At 41.9% G+C, this 26650-nt stretch overlaps 1 protein-coding gene across 1 annotated transcript in view; it reads right to left on the bottom strand.

The window, feature by feature from the left end:
• Positions 1–26650, bottom strand: part of LOC109932275 (protein mono-ADP-ribosyltransferase PARP6) — a 123005-nt gene that overhangs the window by 16988 nt on the left and 79367 nt on the right. The window contains exons 12-17 of the mRNA XM_048617040.1: positions 21953–22048; positions 19914–20006; positions 18082–18207; positions 14282–14347; positions 10433–10500; positions 4201–4249 (exon numbers count right to left, since the gene is read on the bottom strand). Coding sequence (XP_048472997.1) covers positions 4201–4249; positions 10433–10500; positions 14282–14347; positions 18082–18207; positions 19914–20006; positions 21953–22048 — 498 coding nt within the window. The remainder of the gene's footprint in view (positions 1–4200; positions 4250–10432; positions 10501–14281; positions 14348–18081; positions 18208–19913; positions 20007–21952; positions 22049–26650) is intronic.

The following is a 26650-nucleotide window of genomic DNA, read 5'->3' as shown; positions in this document are numbered from 1 at the left end:
AAGCTCCAGGTTCAAGTCCCACCTCAGGATTTGATGGTGAGTTACAATGTGGCTAAATCCATTGACTGCCAAGCTATAAATTTATCTGAGTATGCCTATGGCAAATAGTAAGAGCTGAATAGTTTCTTCATTCACGGAGTGTACGGTAAGCAGGTTGAAAGATTCCCAGCACAGGCTCCTGCTGTGTGCTAGTGTCATCCCTGTCCTGAGGGTCTGCCATAAACAACATGATCGATCAGGCAAGACTAAGAGTTTTTAAAATGTGAGGATCAGTCATTCACCAACTAAACATCCACATAATCAGTGTATATGTTTTCTTCCACTCCTTATTTTCTGGATGTGAAACCCCAAAATTTCACATCAGATGCCAAGTTTGCTGGAATAATTGGCCATAATGTGATACTCTCAATGCAGTCTGAGGTATCACTCACAGCTAACTCCCCACCTAAACCCCATCACCACATCCCTCCTTGTAACTTCAAGCATGACAAAACAGGCAAAATGTCACTAAGTTTAATTCCGCCATTGGTACAGATTGAGGCCTCTGCATTTTTGTGGTACTGGGAGCAAGGGATTGAGGGTAAGGATGTAGTCAAGCAGCCTTACAATAGGAGGTCACAAACACAAACCTCACTCCTGAAATCTTTCTAAGCCACTTCACTGTGGTCAGCGTGAAGGTGGCATAAGGATGGCCGTCGATCCTAGTTAAATAAGGAAATTACAACAGCTTTTGATTCATGGAGTGCAAGCTCTGGGGAATTCTTCTGGTGTGAACTACCACTTGGTGACTGTTAACTTTCCTTCTGACTGATTCATCGGCAACAGGTATACCAGAGATTGAATCAATGGCTAATACATGCCATTCCATAAAATAAAATCTTTTCTTCAGATTTACTGCTGCAAATGACATTTAACCTTGGCAGCAATACCTGCCTATTTTATCCTACGTTGTCCATGACTCTTGAGATGAGAACAATGTTAAAGATCCAATTGTCACCCTGATGACATGCCTCAATCACATAGTTTAGCCTTAGTTTCAATCAAGCAAAGAACTGAGCTGTAAGCTGAATTGTAATGCATACCAACCGAAAGGCTACACTGCTTTTCATCTTCCTGGGATATTACCCACTCAGTTTGGCAGAGAAGACAAAAGAAAAGGCTAGATCTAATCTCAATGACATTTGAGGAGTTGTCTTGCTTTGAAAAAATTATTTGCTTCACTCCTGGTTCTTGACAGAATCGCAGTGTTGCCATTCATCCTACCTGGATGGATAAGGAGGTAAGGCTTGAATGTAGCCTCTGCATCTCACCTTCTGATTGGGAGTGAGTAGAAGGGAGATGTGGCTATCATATTCAGGGAGACAACAGCATAGTGGCAATGTCATGGTCTCGTAACCCAGGAGCCCAGGCAAATGCTCTCCGAAATGAAAACAGAAAAGTAATGGAGAAACTCAGCAGAGCTGGCAACACCTGTGGAGAATGGAATAGAGTTAATGCTTTCCATCCAATAGGATTTCCTTGGAATGGAACAGTCATTGCAGACTCGAAATGCTAAATCTGTATTTTCTCTCCATTGATGTGGCCAGACCTGCTGAGTTTCTCCATCGTTTATTTTAGTTTTCCATCATCCACACTACTTCCTTTCATTTTAAAGCTCTGGGAACACAGGTTCAAATCCCAGCATGGAAGCAGATGGAATTCAAATTCAAATAGTAAAGTCTGGAATCAAAAGCTAGCCTCAGTAATGGGGATCATGAAACTGTCAGCATTTGATGCCAAAAATACATTGGATTCATCAATGTTCTTTAGGCAAGGAACTCTGCTTCTCGTACCTGGTCTGGCCTCCACGTTACTTCAGATGCACCACAATGTGATTGACTCTCAGCCCTCTGAAATGGCTGAACAAACCTCTCAGTTCATGGGCAATTGGGGATGTGCAATAATTGCTGGCCTTACCAGCAACATCTACACCTCATGAAAAAAAATAAATTAAAAAAAGAAATCAATTCCCTTACATCTGCTACCACCTCCAGTGGTTTTCTTTCTCATTGGCAGTGCCAAGATATGCTCACAATGCCCAGCCAATCCCAACACCAGCTGCAAGAATTCCATAACGTTTCCCAAGATTCTTTTTTAAGGAGCTGTTGGATAGAGTTATAGAGTCGTACAGCACTGAAACAGACCCTTTGGTCCACAACCAGTCCATGCCAACCATAATTTCAAACTAAACTAGTCCCACCTGCCTGCACTTGGCCCATATCCCTCCAAACATTTCTTATTCATGGGCTTATCTCATGTTGTAATTGTACCCACATCCACCACTTCCTCTGGAAGTTCATTCCACAAATGATTCACTTTGTGTTTAAAAAAAAATTGCCTCTCATGTCCTTTTTAAATCTTTCTCCTTTCATCTTAAAAATATGCCCCAAATCCCCCACCCTAGGGAAAAGACACCCACCATTCACTTTATCAATGCCCCTCATGATTTTAACAGCCCCAGAAGGTCACCTCTCAACCTCCTATACTCCAGTAAAAAAAAAAATCCCAGACTACCTAGCCTCTCCTTATATCCAAACCCATACCTTGTTTGATACAACAGATTGTTGTATGCCCAGAGATGCAGGTTTTTATTATTCAGCAAACACTGAGTCACCAAAGCTATTTGTGTACTGACTCCTAATGCCCCCGTTGGCCACCAGGAATACGTGAGTTAGCCCAATGACACACACCATTGGAAATATGTGTGAGTCACACTGGTGAAGAGCAAATGGTGTTCTCTAGCATAAAACTAAAGCACAGAGGAAAATCAAGTCTTGTGTATCTTGAGGATTACAATAAATGGTTATCACAACTGAGACCATTCCAGTCTTTGCCTGATGCTTAGATCAGAGATTGAATAGCAATCCAGAAGTCAAGATAATGTCCTGGGGACATGGACTTGGATCACATCTTGGCAGACAGAGGAATTAGAATGCAATGGAAATCTGGAATACAATAAAACAAGAGCCTAATGGTGACCATGTAACCACTGTTGTTTGTCATAAAAACACATCGCGTTCACTAATGCCCTATAAGGAATGAAATCTGCTGTCCTTAAATGACCTGGCTTACATGGGCCTACATATTTCCAATGGTGCAGCCAACGGGATTTGGAACTGAAATAACTTTGGTGACTAAGTGCTTGTTGAGTTTTTAAAAAACCCCACAGCAATGGGGTTGACCGTAACTGCACTCTGGGTAATTAGGGATGGGTAAGAAATGCTGCTCTAGCCAGTGACACCCTTATCCTATGAATGAATAATCAAAAAAATTGGGATTGACAAATGCATGAAGGAACAGGGACACTTTGCAGTTGGCAGCTGATGGAGTACCCATCACAAACCTTCACCTGTCACTTCTCACCAGGGAAGTACACCCTGTCCTCCCTCCCAGTTCTCTCCACTCCCTCCATCCACTTAGCAACAATTAAAGAGCAAGCTGTCAAAATAAGGCTGAAATCTTTAATGTCAGCAAACACACGCACTTTATCCAATGATCATACACCAATACCTACCTGATGAAATACAAGGAACCAGAAATCACAGGCTGAACAGGTTGGGGCTATTTTTCCCTGCAGCGTCAGAGGCTGAGGGGTGACCTTACAGAGGTTTATAAAATCGTGAGGTGAATAGGGTGAATAGCCAAGGTCTTTTTTTTCCCAGCGTAGGGGAGTCCAAAGCTACAGGGCATAGGTTTAAGGTGAGAGGGAAAAGATTTAAAAGGGACTTAAGAGACAACATTTTCACACAGAGGGTGGTGCCTGTATGGAATGAACTGTCAGAGGAAGTGTTGGAGGTGGGTACAATTACAATATTTAAGAAGCATCTGGATGACTATGTGAATAGGAAGGGTTGAGAGGGATATGGGCCAAATGCTGGCAAATGGGACTAGATCAGTTTAGATTACACGGTTGGCATGGACAAGTTGGGCTGACAAGTCTGTTTCTGTGCTGTACAATTCTATGGCTCTATTAACTGTCTCTCTCTTCACTGAAGTTGCCTGACCTGCTCAGTACTTCCATTGATTTTGCGTTATTCCGAATTGGCAGTATTTGCAGCATTTTGCTTCAGCCCAGAATATGACATCCCCTTTAAATGATGCTGCGTTACGAATAGAAAGATAAATTTTGCCCACATATTTTAACGGAATGAAACCACTTACTCTGCTGAGTGGTAGTTTCACAATGTGAGACCTGTTGCTGGAGATAATCCTAGAAAACAAACACAGAACATTGCGTTACTAAGTTTCCATTTAGTTTTCCACCCCACCCCCTGAAAATTCCTCCCTCATCCATCCCAAAAGACAAGGATTATTAATTTGTTGTCAGAAATGATCTGTTGAAAACCGTGTTACCATTGGGAAGTGTAGGATTACACAGGTTTACTGATAATTCTCTCCCCTGTAATTGGTCTCAATCCTTTTTGGAAATAAATTATATTTATATGGTGCCATTCTTGGTTTCATAATGCTCCAAGGTGCCTGAATAGCCAAATTTGGAAATGTTGATGCTGTTGGCCAATTCATTTCTCAACTTAAGGTATCTTTTGTTGAATGTTGCACCCATTGAGGGACACATAAAGCAGCCAAAATGGCAGTGGGGAGGGGCGAAAACCAAACCAAGTTGTGAGATGATGTGATGGTTCAAGGTTTGTTCAGTTCTGCTTCTGAACATCTGCAGGAACTTTGCGCATAAACTGTCAAAATTACAGAAGCCAAGGAGGAGAAGCTCTGAGGAATCATTGGCCTACGCAAGACCAAATTCAAACCCTTTATGGTAGACCGGGAGAGGCACAACCATTGTCTGGTGGTGGATTGTTTGTTCTTTGGACTGGAGGCCTGTGACCAGATGTGTTCCATAGGGATCAGTACTGGGTCCACTTTTGTTTGTCATTTATGTATACGACTTAAATCAGAGTATAGGAAGCATGGTTAGCAAGTTTGTGGATGACACCAAAATTGATGGTATCATGGACAGTGAAGAAGGTTACCTCACAATATAAAGAGATTTTGATCAATTAAATCAATGGGCTGAGGAGTAGCAGATGGAGTTTAATTTCGGTAAATGCGAGGTATTGCATTTTAGTAAAACAAAAAAGGGCAGGACTTACACAACTAATGGTAGGGCCTTGTAGAACAGACAGACCTAAGGGCTCAGGTACATATTTCTTTGAAATTTGCATGACAAGTAGACAGCATGATTAAGAATGCATTTAGCACACTTGCCTCCGTTGCTCAGACCTTTAAGTTGAGACATCATGTTGAGGTTGTACAGGACATTGGTGAGAACACTTTTGGAATACTATGTGTGGTTCTGGTCACCCTGGACATTATTATGTGGGAGAGGATTCAGAAAAGATTTACCACGATGTTGCCAGGAATGAAGGGTTTCAGTTACAAAAATAGGTTAGTTAGGCTGGGTCTTTTTTCATAGGAGCACAGGAGGTTCAGGGGTCACCTTATAGAAGTTAATGAAATCATGAGGCATAGATAAGGTGAATATCAAAGGTCTTTTCCCTGAGGTGGGGGAGTTCAAAAGTAGGGAACATAGTTTGCAGGTGAGAAGAGAAAGACTTAATAAAGACAGGAAGGGCAACTTTTTTACACAGTAAGTGGTTAGTGCGTTGATTGAACTGGCAGAGGAAGAGATGGATGCGGGTACAGTTGCAATAGCTAAAAGACATTTGGATAAGTATATAAATAGGAAACGTTCGGAGGTAAATGGGCCAAATGCAGGTAGGTGGAGCTAATTTAGTTTGGGAACATGGTCAGCGTGGACTAGTTGGACCGAAGGATCTATTTCCATGCTGTATAACTCTATGACTCTATGACAGCCTCATGAGATGTCACGCACTGCAGCAGACGGTCATCCTCCCATGATAGAGTATGAAGACTAATTGTCCTATCTGACGTACAAAAGGAGATTGGTATTCGTGGGGAAACACTGGTCAGAGGATTGGAGGCCCACATTGCCCAAGTTTCCTCTTTAAGCAGTTCAGTTGCCCTGAGACCAGTCCCCAGCCCCTCGCTCTCTGATCTCCATTACTGGCACCAGCTCAAACAACACTTTGATTATTAAAATTCTCAACCTTGTGTTTGAACCCCTCCATAGCATCACCATTTCCCACAAACTCCGGTTCAACAACCCTCTGAGACCTCAGCACTGCTCTAATGCTGGCCTCTTGTGCATTCCCAATCAGAACATCTTCCACTCATGGCAGTTGTGTTTTCAATCCCCAGCCCCCTGAACTCTGGAATTCCCTCTCTAGCCCTCTTTGCTTTCCAACCCCATGGCTCTTCTTGAAAGTAATCTCTTTGACCAATCTCTTGTTCATTTGATTTAATTTCTCCAGAGGTTGATTGGTGTAATACTTGTTCAATAATGCTCCTGTGAAGCACTTTGGGACAACTCATTACTTTAAAGGTGCTCTGTAAATAGAAGCTGTTGTTGTAAATTGATGGGAAATGAACTCCCAAGATGTTGTGGAGTCTGGCCATTCTTTACCGCAATCACGATTGTCAAAAGTTATCATTATCATTACTATGTTATGATTATGTGATTATCATTATATAGAGATGATGTGAAATTTTCCAGTCGGATAAATCTATATAAGTAATGAAGAGGATTGCTGAGGGCAGATTGGAGGACCTGATCTAAATGGACTTCAGTAAAGCACTTAACAAGTTAACAAGGTTAGATCACACTGAATAGGGGGACAACTAACTATTTGGATGAAGACCTGGCTCGATGGTAGAAGAGAGAATGGTGGTGGAGGGTTGCTTTTCAGACAGGAGGCCCACTTAGTGGGGTGCCACAAGGATCGGTGTATATAAATGATTTGGATGTGAACATAAGAGGTATGGTTAGTAAGTTTGCAGAAGACACCAAAATTGGTGGTGTAGTGACAGCGAAGAAGGTTACTTCAGAGTACAACAGGATCTTGATCAGATGGGCCAATGGGCCGATGAGTGGCAGATGGATTTTAATTTAGAATTTGGAAAGGTGTCGCATTTTGGAAAGGCAGTTCAAGGCAGGGCTTATACACTAAATGGTCAGGTCCTGGGAAGTGTTGCTGAACAAAGAGACCTTGGAGTGCAAGGTGGAGTCACAGGTAGATAGGATAGTGAAGATGGCAGTTAGTATGCATGTCTTTATTGGTCAGTGCTTTGAGTACAGGAGTTGGGAGGTCATGTTGCATCTGTACAGGACATTGGTCAGGCCATTTTTGGAATACTGCATGCAATTCTAGTCTCCCTGCTGTAGGAAGGATGCTGTGAAACTTGAAAGGGTTCAAAAAAGATTCCAAAGGATGTTGCCCGGGTTGGAGGGTTGGAGTCATAGGGAGAGGCTGAATAGGTTGGAGCTATTTTCCTTTGACCATTGGAGGCTGTGGGGTAACCTTATAGAGGTTTATAAAATCATGAGGGGCATAGATAAGGTAAGTAGACAAGATCTTTTTCCCAAGAGTGGAGGAGTCCAAAACTAATACTTAAGGTAAGTACAAAACTACTTAAGGTAAGAGGAGAAAGATTTAAAAGGGACCTAAGGGGCAATCTTTTCATGCAGAGGGTGGTGCGTGTATGGAATGAGCTGCCAGAGGAAGTGGTGGGGGCTGGTACAGTTACAACATTTAAAAGGCAACTGGATGGGTACATGAATGGGAAGGATTTGGAGGGATATGGGTCAAATGTTGGCAAATGGAACTGGAATTTTTAGATATCTGGTCGACATGGATGAGTTGGACTGAAGGGTCTGTTTCCAGGCTGTACAACTCTATGATGCTATAAATGCAAATATCATTACTATAGAGGGGAGACAATGGCCAAGTGGTATTATCGCTGACCCATTTATCCAGAGGCCCAGGTAATGTTCACAGGGTTTGAATCCCACCATGCCAGGCGATGAAATTTGAATTCAATCAAGAAAAAAATCTGGAATGAAGACTCTAATGGTGACCTTGAATTCACCGTCCATTGTCAAGAAATAAACCCATCTGGTTCACTAACCTCTTTAGGGAGGGAAACTGCCACCCCAACCTGGTCTGGCCTACATGTGACTGCAGACAGCAATGTGGTTGACTCTTAACTGCCCTCTGGGCAATTAGGGATGGGCAATAAATGCTGGCCTAGCCAGCGAGACCCTCATCCAATGAATGAATAAGAAAAACAATCAGCATTGTAGGTTTGGAGTTTGACAAGTAGCTGTGATGTTTAAATATTAACCTTGTCTGTGTCCTCGTGTTGAGTTAGCCCTTGAATGAATCCAAGTCATCATAGCCCATCAGCAGGCACCGAGCTGAGTTAGTAGACAGTACATGATGCTTTAAATTTTGAGTTTGGTCCCAAGACCATTTTAGATCTGAAATAGAATGTAATTTTGGATCTTTCAACATCCCAGATTCAGCAGATGTCTACCAATGCTGAAAGGTTGGTTCGGTAGGGCGTGTGGGGAAGAAATTTACTATATTGTGCAAACGGGTGGGAGTGTACACTTTCACTGAAAGCATTTGAAGCAAAATTTGGAGCGGGTAGAGGGGAGGTGGTGAATGAAAGGGAGCAATTGGAAGCTCTTTCATCAAGCTGGCACAGGCAAGATGTGTTGAGTGTCTTTGATCTCTGCCATGAGGTCTGTGACCTCCTCTGAGATGATGCAGTACACCTTATTTGATTACACAATGCCCTAATGGGAAGATGTTGGCATAAAAGTAGTCAACACTCCCTCAAAGCTGCAAGTTTGTTCACAGCCGCTCTCTGAGATTCCACGCATGGGGGTTGACATTAGCACGTGAATCTCGGCACTGACTCTCGGAAATCTGGAAACCACTGCTGTGCATAGACGTTAGTGCAACTGGAAAGACAATTAGAGGAAACGCTGGTGGCGATGTCACTAACTGAGTAATCCAGAAGTTGAAGCTAATGCGCTGGGGATATGGGTTTAAATCCCATCTGAACACTTGATGAAATTTATATTCAATTAATAAAATCTCAAACTGAAAGTGTAAAACCATAATAGTTGAAAACCCATTTGGTTCATTAATGTCCTTTAGGGAAGAAAATCTGCCATCCTCACCTGTTTTCCCTCAGGATGTTTTCATTGGTAGGAGAGACCAGGACCTGAGGGCACAGCCTTAGAGTAAAGGGAAGGCCTTTTAGAAAGAGATAAGGCAAAACTTCTTCAGCCAGAGAGTGGTGAATCTTTGGAATTCACTGCCACAGAAGGCTGTGGAGGCCAGGTCATTGAGTATATTTAAGGCAGAGATAGATAGGTTCTTGATTGTCAAGGGGATCAAGGGTTATGGGGAGAAAGAGGAAGAATGGAGTTGAGAAACTTATCGGCCATGATTGAATGGCAGAGCAGGCTCGATGGGCTGAATGGCCTAACTTCTGCTCCTATGTCTTATGGTCTCTTATATGCAGGATTGAGGAATGCAACTCCACAACAGTTCAGGAAATGCATTCCAGTTCTGTTGGGTACTTGTATGCCAGGCAAAATAATTAGGCTTGTGCACATAGTTACTTACAGAAGAATGAATCAAATTGAAGCCAATCAAGTAACAGGTTCTGGAATCAATTCACAAAGGTTCGAACAGAAAGATCAGATGAAATCCTCTGAAATTGTCCTTGATGAACTTCGAGTTGAACAAAAAGAACATGGGCTGGATTTTACAGGGCATTGATATCATTGATGATGGCCTAGTGGCTTTATCACTGGTCTGTTAATCCGGAAACCCAAATAATGTTCTGGAGACCAGGGTCCAAATCCTGCCATTGCAGATGGTGGAATTTGAATTCAATAAAAGTTTAGAATTAAGAGTCTAATGATGACATGAATCTATTGTCAGCTGCTGGAAAAACCCATCTGGTTTACTAATGCCCTTTAGGAAAGAAAACTGCCATCCTTACCTGGTCTGGTCTACATGTGACTCCAGACCCACAGCAATGTGGTTGACTCTTGGCAGCCCTCTGGGCAATTAGGGATGGGCAATAAACGTTGGCCTGGCCAGAGATGTCCTCATCCCGTGAACGAATGAAAAAGAAATCGCCCTAGTTAAAAGGACAATTGTGGGAAGCCCTCACTCTCACAAGTTGCCCTGTAACATGTTTTAACATCGGGAACCAGGCAGTTGCTTTAAAGCAAAACTTTAACCCCTCTCTCAGCTGAAAGAGCTGCCGGTCAGTCAGAGAGTTGGAATCATAACTGGAATTCATCATGCAACTGGAAATATTTCCCTTTCATCTTTGTTGGAATTATTGTGTCTGGCTAGCAAATTGATTCAATCTTGTCGTCTTTGTTTATCTCCCCATTCACAAATGGATAGTATCTTTTCTACGCTGCAAGCTAAGTAATACAACATCACTATGTCTGCAATGTCAAAAGGCACACACTATGAATTACCATTGTAGCAATGGGTGAGCCAGTGGGTCCAGCTTGTCCATTTGTTTCTTGATTTCCAGGTATGACCCCTAGAAGAGATACGATAAGTTGTTAACCCTACAGGGAAGCATCACTCTTTAACCTCAACTTCAGTGTGGCCTAATCAAAATCTTACAAAGCTGCAACATGACATTGTTACCCTTGTACTCAATTCTCACTAATGAAGGCAAGCATGCCATGCACCTTCTTTACCACTCTATCTACTTGCATGGCCACTTTCAGGGAGCTATGGACTTGAACCCCAAGATCCCTCTGTACATCAATTCCGTTCAGGGTGTTGCCATTAACTGTATATGTTTTCTTAACATTTGATTTCCCAAAGTGCAGCAGCTAACACTTACCTGTATTAAATACAATCTGCTGTTTCTCCACCTATATCTGCAACTGATCCATATCTTGCTGTATCCTTTGACAACATTCTACATTATCTACAATTCCACTGACCTTTGTATCAAACTTACTAAGCCAACCATCTACATTTTCATCCAAGTCATTTATATACATCACAAACAGCAGAGGTCCCAGTACCGACCCCTGCGGAACACCACTAGTCACGGACCTCCAGCCTGAAAAACAGCTTTCCACCACAATGCTCTGCCTTCTATGGGCAAGCCAATTCTGAATCCACGTGGCCAAGTCACCGTGGATCACATGCATCTTAATCTTCTGGATGAGCCTATCATGAAGCACTTTGTTGAAAGCTTTACTAAATTCCACTGCTGTACCCTCATCGATCACCTTTTTCCCCTCCTTGAAAAATTCAATCAAGTTAATAAGACATGACTCACCCTGCACAAAGCCATGCTGACTGATCCTAATTAGGCCATGCTTTCCCAAATGTGCATAAATCCTATCCCTAAGAATTCTCTCTAATAGCTTCCCAATGACCGATGTGAGACTCACCGGTCTAAAGTTTCCTGGATTTATCCCTATTTTCCTTCTTGAACAGAGGAACAACATTAGCTCCTTGTCAGTCCTCAGTGATCTCTCCAGTGGCTGATGAGGATACAAAGATCTTGGTCAAGGCCCCAGCAATCCTCCCTATTGTCTCTTTCACTAACCTAGGGTAGATACCATTGAGCCCTGGGGACTTATCCACCTTAATGCTCTGCAAGAGACCCAACACCACTCCATATCCTTCTCCCTGGTGAATACTGATGCAAAGTACTCATTTAGGATCTCACCCACATCCTCTGCCTCCAAGCACAAGTTCCCTCCTTTATCCTTGAGTTGTCCTACCTTCTTCCTAGTTATCCTCTTGTTTTTAATGTACGTATAGAATGCCTTGGGATTTACTTTAACCCTTTTCTTAAGAGCAATTGTAAAAATGTGCATAGAGGGAATGGGACATGTACAAGTCACACATAAATGGTTGTGTCTGGCCTTTTTACCTGAAACCTTTTGCTTCATCTGCACAGATGGAAGCAGATTATTCTGAATTGTTTCTACCACTGTGTACGTACTAAAATCAAACAGCATTTGCGCTCTGGTCAGGTTGCACCTTAAACTTTTGTGACTAATATTAGTATTGAAGTACAAAATGGAAATTCACACCCTGGAGATGATGCAAAAGGAGACACAAGACTGACCCCTGGCATTTAGTCACTGATTAACATGGAGCCACTGGAGACTTCAGCTTCCCAACACCAAAAGGATATAACTTGTAGGTGACCTTAGCAATTCCTAAGTTGCTAAATAGTACAGAAGGGTCCTGGTGGGACATTACTTCGACGTAAATCACAAGGACACAGGGACAGAAAGTTAAAACTGCAAAAGATATGTTTAGGACTGGTAATGGAGTTCATAAGATTGGAGGCAAAATGTTAATGGAGTCAATTAAACAGCTGCTTACGGTATTGGAAGAGTGCAGGTTGGACTTGGATGAATGTACTAGGGAGGTTTGAGTGGGCTTTACCATTGTCGTCTCTCTTCGGATCTCCTGACTTGACTTCCTTAGCACGGCCAATGTACTTAACCTGCACATCTTTGGAGTGTGGGAGGAAACTGGAGCACCTGACAGACAGTCACCAAAGGCTGGAATCGAACTCGAGTCCCTGGCACGGTGAGGCAGCAGTGCTAACCACTGAGCCACCAATGGTGCTGGCATTGACAAGAAAACTGGGAGATTGGCCCTGAGGAGCTTCCCACTATCGAGAGTAAGAAGCCCCATTTTCGAACCAAGCATTGACCCAATGAGGTGAGATTCTCACCAGTGAGCAGTGACAGGCATGATTTATCATCCATCAACATCCTCATCGACAGGCAACTTTCCATTCTCCCAGCGGCTGGGTAGAAACTTGATAGTGACAAATTCCCAATATCAAAGTAAGTCAGAGAGATAACCTGGTGACTCCAGCTCACTGCTCACTTCTCTGAAACCCCCAGAAGGCACCATCCTCTGAAGGCAGCTTCCAGGGGTAGGGTTCATGTGCGTTACACACTCTCCACCCAAGCAAGACCCGGTGATAAAGCGGGGGTGCCAATTACCCCCTCCCCCCCAGGTCCAATGTCCTTGGCAAACAAAACTAACCACGAAGAGCAGCCGTGGACTGCCATCGCTTGGCCGGCTGCACGCCTGGGACCTTAAAGATGGACTCGGTGACCAGAATCCTATGAGGCCCCAACAATGCTGGCACCTGTGCCGAGTGGAATAACAGCAGAGGCACGGTGCATAGTTCGTAAGGCGAGTTTGGGGGGACTGTGTGAGAGGACATTAGGACTCACCACAAAACTCAGCAAAAACAATATTTAGGCTATTTCTGGTAAGATTCAGCTGTTTTGATTTTCCCCTTTTCCTTACAGTCAAAGGATCTAGTTGCAGGTTTCCCCGTTGCTGTCTCATTGATAATTGACTGATGAGAGGTGCCAAAAGATGCTTAAAGTTGAGTTCTACACACTTCAGGTCTCACAGACAACCTTTCAATTTTCTTGTCTGTTATTTTAACGTCTGCCTTTACTTCAGTTTTTTTCTTCATCCTTCAGTTATTTGATTTGACAGCATCTACTTCTTCTGTGGAGCTGTTAGAAGCTGCAGGCATCTGCTTCGTATTTGTTGACAATCACCAGTCACTCCTGTAGACCTTTAACCAAGAATCAAACATTTCCAGATATTATAAATCTCAGATGTGTGGGCGCTTTTTGACAGTGATATGTCTTACTCTGTCTCTCAGGCAGGCAAGAGACGAGGAAAGCTTTGCAGAAACTCAGTTTCAAAAGAGTCCCCTTTATGAAGCTCATTCAAAATCAAATGAAGCACCTTCAGATGTGCAGGTGAAGGGGCAGGCATGTGTGTTTTACGTGAAGTGCATGTTTCTAAGAGGACTTTTTGCCAAAAATAAAAGAAACCATGGGATGTACGCTCATAGTTCTTTCAAAGTGGAGTTGGAGGTGGACAGGGGGTTGAAGAAGGCATTTGGTACACTTGCCTTTATTGGTCAGTGCATTGAGTTGGGAGGTCATGTTGCAGCTGTAGAGGACAAATTGGTTGGACCATTTCTGGAATTCAGCATTCAATTCTGGTCTCCCTGCTGTGGAAAAGATGTTACTAAACTTGAAATGGTTTAGAAGATGTCAACACAGTGCGGAGTTGGTGGAACACAGCAGGACAAGGAAGTTGCAAGGTTTGGAGATTTTGAGTTAATGGCAGAGGCTGAATAGGCTGGGGCAATTTTCCCTGGAGCATCGGAGACTGAGGGGTGATCTTATAGGGGTTTATAAAATCATGAGAGGCACGAACAAGGTGAATAGCCAGGGTCTTTTTTCCGTAACAAGATAAAGGGTAGTGACATAACATGAGCAATGTTGACCTACCTGTGTCATTTCTCTGATGGACATTACACTATCCAGTGCTTTCTGTAGCCTCTCATAGTTCTTCTTCTGTAAATGGGCAACAGGAAAATGGTGAGACACAGTTCATGCAGTGGATAACAGTGTGACGGTGATAGCAACTCATAACATATTAGAGCTGCCAATATTGCCAAAGCTGAGGCCAAAATTGCCTCAGCAGAGTCTCATAGTTAACGCCCAAGCTGTTGAGAGGCGCAAATTGAACAATGAATTGGTTCGTTAACAGGACATATTAAAGTAAAGCTGCCATAGCCTTACCAGACCACAAGACTGCTTTCTCAATGGAGAGAGAGAGAGACAATTGATGGTAGCTTAATCTATAGATCACCACATCTCAGGTAAGGGGAGAGGTTGTGAAAGAGAGTATTTCATGGTAACCTAAGCCAATGGACTAATTGAACCTGCGCTGTTAGCATCATTCTGAATTGCAAACTAACCATCCAACCAACTGAGCTAACCAACCCCGACAGGAAATAAAGTTTGGAGATCAAATTTCAGATAGACACACGACCCAATGAACCTTTTCACTGAGCATCTCTAAACAGTTAACTAATCTTATGGTATAATTCTTCCAACTTATCCCACCAAGTCATGGATTCACCAGGACTTTGTCCATATTTACTGGAGGTCCACATGAAGAGGTTGTCAACAGAAATGTCTGTTGATGGCTAAACAAAAAACTCTGAGATGGTAAAGTAGAAACTGAACAAAGGATTAATGTCAGTAAAGTCTAACTGCTCTGTTAAAAACAGGACAGGGTGGCTATGATGAACTGGGAGGAGTCTTTATACAAAAGTACCTCGGCTGAAGAACTAAAGTAACTGCATAAAAATGAAATAAAATGATACGCTAAAATGTTTCTTTGGTAGTACCGTACTTTGCCTGAAAATCATTGTCTTGCGCTCATCAGGACAGGTCATAAAAAATACAAATGTAAAGTAGAATCATTAAATGAGAAGAAACTGCTGATTGGTTGGCTCTGAGTGATAGGGACATTCCTATGGAGAATGCACCAGTTACATAATGGCTGACAGTTAACTGCCAATCTTAGTTCAAATGTTAAACCAGGCAGGTTTACTCATTCCCCTGACGAATGACACAGTGCATGGCTGTCATTCGATGAGTTCATCTGAAACAAGTACAGCATGTGTTCTTTCTGAGTGCAAAGAATAGGGCCCTGTGTATTAATATACCTAGGCTCCAGTGCATGGAGGTAAGCCATGCTGTGAACCCAACAAACCTAAATTCTTAGCACACTCAGGATTAGCTAGCAAATGCGATCTAATTGCAGAATCACATCTAATGCTGGACACTGTATTTTGATTTCTGCAAGCACGGGTTAGTGGTTCATGGTCAGTACGTTGCTTGTTGCAAAGAGCAAAAGGGCTATGATTATTGACATGATCCACCAGTCCTTCCAAATAACATCTGACATACTGGCATCATACCAGTATTGACATTCATATACCACATTACTCATTTGCATGATGAATAGTGTGTCTCCATGGCTTGATGGCAGCGTCCTGTTAGCGACAAGCACTAAATGGGGTTGCTATTGCATTGCTAGCACTGAAACACCTGGCTTCACCTGTTGATCAAACTTTGAGATACCTCATTCTTCCACCCTGAGGTAGTTGGGCACTTTTCAGAACCAAAGGCAGTGGCCTTAGACCTGTTCATTCTCCATGGCAATACCTCTGCCAATCAAAGTCCCCTTGCCAACCACTGGCAGATTTCACATACAGTCATATTGTTGTTCCCTTTATGTTACCACTTCTCAAGTTTCAACAAAATGTGTCTTCTTTCAGTAACGCATTAAAGTGCTACATCTTATATTTTAATTGTATAATTTAATGCTGCACTTTACTGAAAAGACAAGTCTTGTAAAACTTACAGCAGAACTGGTAGGAGCAGGAATAGCTCTTCAAGCCTGATCTGGAGTCAATAAGACTATGGTTGATTGGATTGTGATCTTTAACTCCAATACTAACTTGTTTCTAATAAAAAAATCACTCGTCCCCAATTTAAAAGTCTGACTTTCATTGAATATATTCAATAGTTCAGCTTCCACAGTTATCTTTGAATAGCGAATTTGAAAATTTCACGAACTTCACAGATGAGTTTCCTCTTCACTGCCATAAACATATCAGCCCATGATTGAATGTTGGAGCAGACTCAATGGGCTGAATGGACTAATTCTGCTCCTATAACTTATGGTCTGAATTATGACACCCCTTATTTTGACACTGTACCTCCTGGTTCTAGATTCCATCAGAGGAATCATCCCAGTTTCTATCCTGTTAAGCCCCTCAGAATCCTACATGTTTCAATAAAATCTCCTCCCATTCTTATAAACTCAAATGATTGTTGGCCCAAACTGCTCCTCCTTCCTTCAGAAAATAAGACCTTTAAACTGGGAATCAACTTAGTAAACCTTTTCTGAATTGCCTCCAGTGCCAGTATATGCCAGGGAACAGAATTTCCCACACTGCATCACCAATGCTCTGGACAGTTATAGCAAGACCTCCTTACTTTTATACCCCATTCCTCTTGAAATAAAGGCCAATATTCTACTTGACATCCAAATTACTTGCTGTCACTACATCGTGTTCCATGAACAAAGGACATACTGAAAATTGGTCTTTTATTTACTTTTAGACCACAAAGTAGAAAGCAAGGAGGTTATACTGAACCTGTGTAAAATACCAGTAAGACCTCAGCTGGAGTATTGTGTACAGCTATGGATGGCCCATTCGAATAAGGATGTATATGCACTGGAGAGCATGCAGAAGAGGTTTACTGGAATGATTCCAGCTTTATGAAACTTCAGTGACGAAGATAGATTGAAGCAGTTCAGACTATTTTCATTGGAGAGAAGATTAACAGGAGATTTGATAAAAAGATTTGAAAAACATGAGGGGTACTAACTGAGTAGATAGAAAGAAACTGTTCCTGCTCATAACAGAAGGGCACGGGTTTGAAGTAATTTGCAAAAGAAGCAAATGTGAATAGAAAAATACTTTTTTCACTCATTGAGTGGTCAGAGTCTGGAATGCACTGCCTCGAAGTTTGGTGGAGGCAAGTTAAATTGAGATATTTAAGAGAGCGTTGGATGATTATTTGAAGTGAAACAATTTGTAGGGTTATGGGGAAAAGGCAGGGGAATTGCTCTAAGTTATAATAGTCCTTCAAAGAGCCAGTGCAAGGAAAGGGTGCTGAAAAGGGTGAGTGGCTCTTTTCTACACTGCTACAAATACGTAATTAGAATCAGTAAAACCTTACAGTGTGGAAGCAGGCCATTCAGCCCAGTTAGCTCACACCAACCCTCCAAAGAGCATCTCAGTCACACCCACTCACCCTACCCTATCCCTGTAACCCTGCATTTTTCCATGCGTAATCCACATAACCTGCACATCTTTGGACTGTGGGAGGAAACCAGACCACTCAGAGGAAACCCTCGCTGACATGGGGAGAACATGTAAACTCCACACAGACATGGAATTGAACAAGGTTCCCTGGCGCAGTGAGGCAGCAGTGCTAACCACTGAGCCACCATGCCACCCCGCCATCAATTCTATACTAGTGGGAAGTAGAGGAAGACAGAATGAAACAAGGGATCAAAAACTCCAAAAACTCCAAGCTACAGCAAGGGAAGGATAAACAGAAGTGAAATGAATGAGATGGTTTCATCCAATTACAGAAAATGAGCTACGATTAACAGGCTCCAGCCTGATGTAAAGCTTTTCTGTTCAGTAAGAGCTCACCTTGGGGTTGAACGCAAGGGTTTTGGGATCACTTGGGTCCACAACAGAAGGGTAGGGCTCAAATATAATGCTTTTCCTCGGAGACTCCAGAGCAGCTCGACACATTGCAACCAACAGGTCTACCACCTGCAGAAGAAAGAATCCTCATTATTGTCTCTGAAACAAGAAGCTTTCCCTTCCTTTGGCCTGAATTTAGCATTAAGCGAGGTAATTCAATGGAAGAAGTGTCCCTGGCCCATATTAAAGGCAATAGTTAACGTGTAAAAGGTGCCATCCTTGCCATTTAGAGAGCTGGTGATAGTCCCACATCACCTTCTTTCGGGAAGACCTGTTATATTTAATATCCATTAGGAAATTCTCAGGCTACTGGGTTAGAAACCATAGAAATGATACAGCACAGGAGGGGGCCATTCAGTTCCTTTTGTCCATGCCAACCCAGATGCCCTTTTTAATTCCATCTTCCTATGCATGATCCATAGCCCTACAGCTTACAGCACTTAAGGTGCAGATCCAGGTTCTTCATAAAAAGAGTTTAGTGTCTCTACCTTCACCACCAGCTCCAGTCACTCACTGCCCTCTGCATAAAAATGTTTTTCCTCACGCCCCCTCTAATCCTTCTGCCACTCAGCTTCAACCTATAGCTTTTGGTTTTTGAAATCTCTACCGAAGGGAACAGGTTCCTCCGTGCTACTCTATCTCTATCTCTCACAATTTTGTATACCTCAGTCATGTCACCTCTCATCCTTCTCTGTTCCATGGAAAGCAACTCTCCAATCTCTCTTCTTATCTACAATTCTCCATCCCTGGCAACATTCTTGTAAATCTTCTCTGTACTCACAATACTTCCCATGATGTGGTGACCAGAACTGCACACAAGACTCCTGTTGTGGCCTCACCAGTGTCTGATACTTACATATTACCTCTACTACTTACTAGATAACTGCTGATAATGTACGCTCCAAGACTGAGAATAGTCAAGGGAATCTAGGCCACAGCTAAGTAAAGACAAGTTAGGAGCTATGAGGTGAGGGCTGCAGGGATGTGTAGCTTCAAAGGCAGGATGGTAGCTTTGAAACCACATCCCAATGCCAGATCTCTCAATGGGGTGAGTGCTTTTGAGAAAGCAATTCCCTCGAGAAGATCACTTTCAATCCCAAAAGGCTTTGCTTTCAGCTCTGCCACCATGATGAATCCCCTGCCCGCTGCTGGGTGTATCGCTGAAGTGGCAGAGTGAGGCCCATGGTGGGTATTAACTGACCACTCAGTTGGCAGGATGAGGACTCCCAGACTTAATAAGGACAAGAGGTGGGAAGACAGGAAGCCCCATCCTGCCACCACCCACCCAATTAAATGTTGCCCCCAACTAGCTTTGCCTTAGGAGTAAGCATTTAATTCCACATCAAGTCCAATTCACCCTACAATGTCCCAACCCCATCCATGCCAACCTCTAGTAGCTCTAGTACGATTAACAAGGAAATACAATTTCAAATGCATAAAACCTTTCAAGGCCTGAAGTCACCTGTTACTGCAATATTCTTCTGTCTTGGATTCTAAATCTTTCATTGCTGACCATGACCTCTGTTGTCTCGTTTCCAAGCTCAGGAATTCACTCCTTATACCTCTCTACCTCACATTCTTCATTGAAGACACATAAAAGCCACATCTGTGATCAACTTACCTGTTATCTGATCAAATAATTCATGTGGCTTAGCATCGCATCTTGTGTATTCCTGTGTAACATCCTGGTGTGTTTTGTTACATTAACGTAGCCATGCAAATACAAGTTGTTGCTGTTAAGTTGATTAGCTTCAGGTGAGGCAGGTTTTGCCTACCTCTGCTCCAGTGGCAACTTCTTCTGCTGCTCCAGACATCACTCCCAGTGTGTAGAATGAGAAAACGCATAGTTCCCGAGTGCAAACCGCAGGCTGGGCAACAATAAAGGAAAGAGTGGAAATTGTCAAGCCTCTGAAATATCAAGCACCAGACAAGGGTGAGACAAGCATTAGGTCTTTGTACACTCATATGTCAGTCATAGTTTAATGCTTGTACCCTAAGTCCAGGAGTTTGAGAGTTTGACTCCCAGACAAAATCTAGGCTGACGCTTCCAATGCAGTACTGAGGTAATGCTGCATGGAATGCCCTCTCAGACAAGAGTAAAGGAATATTTCTGCCAAGAAGATCACTCAGCATCGGGACCAATATTATCCCCGAGCCTACATCAATTATTTGGTCATGAACTCAATGATATTTGTGGGAACTCGCCACCTGTTACTGCAATATTCTTCTGTCTTGGATTCCAAATCTTTCATTGCTGACCATGACCTCTGTTATCTCGTTTCCAAACTCAGGAATTCACTCCTTATACCTCTCTACCTCACATTCTTCATTGAAGACACATAATAGTGATTATAATAGTGACCACACTTGAAAGCTAGTCATAAAGTCATACAGCACGGAAGCAGAACTTTGGTCCAACTAGTCCATACTGACCATAATCCCAAACTTGCCTGCACTTGGCCCATATCCCTCCAAACCTTTCCTCTTCACGCACTTATCAAAATGTCTTTTAAATGTTTTAACTGCACCCGCATCCACCACTTCCTCTGGAAGTTCATTCTACACAAAAACCACACCCTGTTTAAAAATTTGCCCCTCACATCCTTTTCAAATCTTTCTCCTCTCACCTTAAAAATATTCCCCCTTGCCTTGAAATCCCCCACCCTAGGGAAAAGACCCTCGCTACTTACCTTATCTATACCCTTCTTAATTTTATAAACCTCTATAAAGTCATCTCTCAATCACCTACACCAGCCTATCCAGCCTCTCCTTATAACTCAAACCCTCCATTCCCGGCAACATCTTTGTAAATCTTTTCTGAACCCTCTCCAGTGGTCAGCAAGCAATTACGGATGGAGGAGAGTTTACTAAAATGAAAAAGCAAATGTGAGAAAATTAAGGACATTGATACAACTTTTCTGCAAGATTAATGCCTAGAAATGAGATTAGTTTGATCTCTGAGATTTAGGCCCGAACTCACTTGGAAGTAAAGACTAAGAACTGACCTGACACTTTACAAACATCTGTGTATGTCGCTACATATGTGTATCCATTTAAAGAGACATGTGAAAGATTGGATTCCTTTTCGTTGCCTTTCTAATTTTCGTCATTTTACTTCTGGTCGAAAGATATCCACAAATTTCTAAATTGTGTTCTTTTCTCTATAAATCCTTTAAAAAATTACATGTTTCCTCCAAGTAGAGATTTTGATTTGATTTGATTTGATTTATTATTGTCACATGTACCTAGGTACAGTGAAAAATTTTGTTCTGCATGCAGTACAGGCAGATCATGCCATACAAAGTGAATTAGGGGAAGAGAACAGAGCAGGGAATACAATGTTACGGTTGCAGAGAAGGTGCACAGAGAATGAGATCAACATTAAGTTTAAAATTTGAGAGGTCCATTCAGAAGGCTAATAACAGTGGGGAAGAAGCTGTTCTTGAATCTATTCGTATGTGTAAGCAAATTTTTATAGAGGGGAATACATTGGAAACGAAAGAAGTAAATAAAAGCTTAAAATTGACAACATTTCCTGCATCCAATTCTTGAGTTTTGGCCAAAGTTTTCGTGGAAATGTCTCTGAAGAGATGACCTCCCCTTCACTTTATCCTTCCCTGTTAAAAGACAATGGTCAACTTCCCATGTAGCAATACCATTCCTTGACCTGGTAACCTAGCCAAAATAACAAACTTGCTGCATGGGAACCCAGGAACATTGATCACTGTTCCAGGACCCCATTCTGTGTCCATCAAAACAAATTACATTCCAAGGTATGTCCCCCCTACTGCAAAGATGATACAATTGTGCTTACCTTCAACATTGACCCATTCTGGAAGACATGCTGCTCGTCACACACAACACAGTATTCATTCAGAGTGGGAATCCTCTGCTCTGCATACTTCATGGTCTAGAACAGGGAGAAACACATGAAATGCAATATATCTACTGTCAAGCATGTTTTGGGCTTTGTGAGTTTGTCATTCCTTTGAACAGGGAATTATGACCTGATTCCAGGACAGTTTGGAGGCATACATGAGAGAGGAGATTAGCGTAATAGGCCATTCAGCCCATTATACTTGGATTTGCTATTTGAAAGAGTTATCCAGTTATTTCCAACACCTACACTCTTTTCCTTTATTCATTAATGGTATGAGGACATTTCTGGCTAGGCCAGCATTTACTGTGCATCCCTAATTGTCCAGAGGGCACTTAAGAGTCAACCACAGTGCTGTGGGCCTGGAGTCACATGTAGGCCAGACTGTGTAAGGATGGCAGTTTCCCTCCCTAAAGGACATTAGTGAACCAGATAGGTTTTCCCAACAATCGACAATGAATTCATGGTCATCATTAGATTCTTAAGTCCAGATATTTTTATTGAATTCAAATTCCACCATCTGCTGTGATGGGATTCGAACTCAGGTCCCAAGAATGTTATCAGGGTCTCTGGATTAACAGTCCAGTGATAATACCACTACACCATCACTTCCCCTTGACACAGCACTAAAAATTTTACCTTTATGTATTTATCTAGTTCCCTTTTGTAAATTTCTGCACAATGCTGGAAACATTCACAACTCACTTTTGGTTACATTCTAACATCAGCTGAGCCAGAAAACTAAACAAGTGATTTAGAGCTAAAACAACATGACAGCCGAGTTCCAATGTGACCTCGGGCCATTGACCACTCAAAGCATTGCTGTAAATTGGTTGAACCTTCTCGGGGTTTGAACAATTGGCTGCGCAGGGAACAGAACAGAGATGTCAAATTAGTCCCAATTAAATCCGACGTGCTTTTGGCGCAGCAGAGAAAGCCACAGGCATCCATTAGACAGGAGGACCTATTCTCTGGACCTTGCCTCTCACATCATGTGCAATGGGAAGTTGGATAAGACACCCAAATTAGGCTAAAAGGGGAGAAATGTGTCTCCACTGAAGCTCGAAAGGCAGAATTTTGCATGGGGAATGCTTCAATCCCTACATGTCACAACATATTTAAGACATTTTCTCTTCAAATGCATTAAAGAAGCTGTGGCACAGACAGTGATGAGAATGATTCTTTCTCCTAATACACTAAAATTTAAACAGTACCTACTGAAATAACTCCTTAGAGGCCGGTATCCCATCGCTAAGTCAACTTTTATTTACACTCGCACAGTACTTGACACTGATCCAGCTAGCTCAGAGCTGACTCTTCGAGTGAGAAGAACTCCTGACACTCCTGTTTCTATCTGTCAGCCAGGGCTCCCTGATTGGACCAGGTTAACAGCCCCAATCAGGGAACTCATATTCTATGAGGTCTACCTGGCTGACCTTGTTATAAACACTACGTCTACAGAAGTTATGGCAGATCAGTACAGATAATCAGTACAGATACAGTAGTTATGGCAGAATTACCAACTCCTAAATTTTAAAGCTAACTGTAGCTTAGCCTAAAGAACAATTGTGACATTTAGTTTGATAACTGCTGAACGCTCAATGGCTAGAACTGGAGTTACTTATAAGCAGATACAGACCTACTGAACTTTAAGTGCAGTTGTAAATCTCAATCTCCCAGTCAAATGGCTGATTTTGTCTTCTTTGTGTGGTTTGATGCCACACAATGAGTTTGAGATCAAGACAGACTATTGGAGGCAGGGATAAAGGCAAGAAATGTCTTCAGGGTTAGACTTTCAAAGTAATGCTATTTATTATACATTAGTCAGAAATATTGCTGTACATGGTAATCCTAGGTATGCCAGGCCTTGATTTATCATGAAACTAGGTAAGGACTAATCTATCTACTCCTTGTGTCCATATCAATGTGCTTTCAACTCGCATTCTAGAACATTCAAACTCCACCCAATACTGTGATATTTATACTCCACGATGTGCAAATCCTTGCCATCATCTCAAGGTTGCTCCAGAGTCCTGAAACCTTAGCACAACACTTTATTGAGAGTGTTTTCCGTCTATAATAATGAGTGCCATCTGGACTGTGGCAGAAAAATAACTTGTGCTAAATGCAACATCTTTGCATGTCCAAAGCCAATTGCATAAATTACACAATCACCACATTGCAACTCACACCTTGAACTAGAAACAATATCACCTTCACAACTTTAATAACAGTGTATTGATTGAAAGAACCAACAAAAGATAAACTGTTACACACAGAAAGAGTCAGCAACAACACTGTCTGGAATAAATTATTTCTCAAGATGAAAGGGTCAAAGACAAGCTGTTACACAGAGATTGAAAGCAATGAACCATGTCTTGGCGAGATTACATAAACAAAATTGCTTTTACTCCTGCTTGATAAACTGGATGCTTTATTACCACAAAGGACAAGGATCGCCCCGCAGAAGAATTTAAGCACTTAATTGCAGGGAAAACTGTGTTTTAAACAGATAGCTAACTCCAAATGTAACAAGAAACAGAGGAGTTCTTCTGATAAGAAGGTAAGTTATAGATTTGAGGACCTCAGGAAAGTAATCAGTGTTGGGGATGAAAGAATCCATTGAATCATCAATAATGTCACACCCCAAACTTGAAAGAGAGAAAATTGTATAAGAATCCAACACCAAAACAAGTCAATAGCAGAACTTAGAAGAATAACACTGCATAAGGATTGAACATGGGATACCAGAGATAGACACTGTTGGTGAAATCCTGACCAGATTCCATCATTAATCAAGTAATAGCCAAGTTGGGTTTTGAGGCTTAACCTGCTAACTTGAGGGGTCTTAGTTTGGTTACTACATGCAATAAAGTTTAAATCATTGCTTCAGGACCTGATTGTCTGTGAGACTTCTTAATAAGTAGCCAAACTAAACATAACTTGTAGGGATTTACCCCCAATAAACTCACTGTATTCTTAAGGATTTTTACCACTTTCATTTTTGAATTGTTTTCTTTGTGCCCAAGAGTCTTTCGTTTCCTCATAACAGTCTCAAAATGAGGACACAGCTTCCTCCAGAGTTCCCAAAGAGCAGACATCTTGACTAGAAGGTTTCACAAAACTGGTCGAGAATAGAGATGGTTGCGTAATTTCTTCAGCAATCATGCCTAAAGACCATACAGTTGTAAAGGACCGTTCTAAACAAAGGGATTTAGCAGTCCCTATCCATGCTAGCATTCAACTTCATTGGTTAATAGGAAAGGCAAATGCATGTTGGCCTTTATTTCAAAGAGAATGGAGTCTAGAAGTAGGGAGATTTTGTCAAAACTATACAAGGCACTAGTCAGATGACAGCTGGAATATTGTGAACAGTTTTGGACTCCTTATCTAAGGAAAAATATAATGGCATTGGAGGCAATCCAGAGAAGGTTCACTAGTCTGATATCAGGTATGGAGGGATTGTCTTATGAGGAGAGGTTGACTAGTTTGGGCTGATAGTCATTGGAATATAGAAGAATTAAAGATGACCTTATTAAAACATACAAAATTCTTAGGGAACTTGACAGGGTAGATATGGAAAGTTTGTTTCCCCTTGTTGGACAGCCGAGGGCCAGAAGGCATAAACTCAGAAATCACACGACATGAAGTTATAATCCAACAGGTTTATTTGAAAAAACAAGATTTCATAGTCTTACTCCTTCTTCAGCTGTTAGAGCGCGAGGTAGTATCAGGCACAGAATTTATAAGTAAAAGATCAAAGGGTCATACCACTGAAGAAGATGTACTCAACAAACCTAAGATGCTATTAAATCTTTAATCAGTTAGAAGGTTTTTTAATTGATTAATATTTATATGTAAATCCCCGAATTCCTTTGAAGTCAGTATCCTGAGAGAACTAAAGGTTCTAACAGTGTAAAGAAGAGGTGATATTTTAGGTCAGACAATGCATGTTAGGTGTGAAGCCTTGTTTAGAATCTGTTTGTGTTTTGGTTTGGAGTCAGACTGGTTTTATTTCTAAAGTAGGAATGCATAAAATACCACATTGACTGCCTGTTTATAAATTGAGTGCTTTTGAACAAAATAGAATATATCTGCAAATACAAATTCACTCCATAGATTCATGTGTGTGTGAGAGAGAGAAAAACAAAGAAAGAGTGTGCATGTGGGAGGGAGAGAGAGAGACAGAGAGAGAGAGGCTGTGTGTGTGTGTGTGTGTGTGTGAGTGAGACAAATGACAATGGATTGTTAAGAATTATCAAATCAGCCATGATCTCGTTGAATGACAGAAAAGACTCAATGGGCTGAAAGGCTTGCTTTTGCTCCTACATCTTGTGGTCTTATAAAATGGGATTTAGTTGAAATAATTTGAGTGTATTAGGTAATTGTCTTCCCACTCACTGCATCTTACTCCTGCTTTAATTGGAAGACTTTGCTATAATTTTGGTCGTGAGCTGTCTCTGTTATAGTACGTAAAGATTATTTTAAATAGATACAGTTTTCAAATAGACAGCTTGCTCTAAGCCCTGCCCTGCCTCTGTTTAAGAAGCTGAGAGACAGCTCAACAGATCGACACTCCCTTTGCAATTGTAGTTCATGCTTGGATCTCTGATATTATAATTCATCGTTGCCTCT

The sequence above is a fragment of the Rhincodon typus genome, chromosome 36 (assembly GCF_021869965.1).
Source record: "Rhincodon typus isolate 14 chromosome 36, sRhiTyp1.1, whole genome shotgun sequence".
Lineage (NCBI taxonomy): Eukaryota > Metazoa > Chordata > Chondrichthyes > Orectolobiformes > Rhincodontidae > Rhincodon > Rhincodon typus.
Note: the sequence above shows the minus strand (reverse complement) of the source record. Positions and strands in the feature narration are given on the sequence as shown.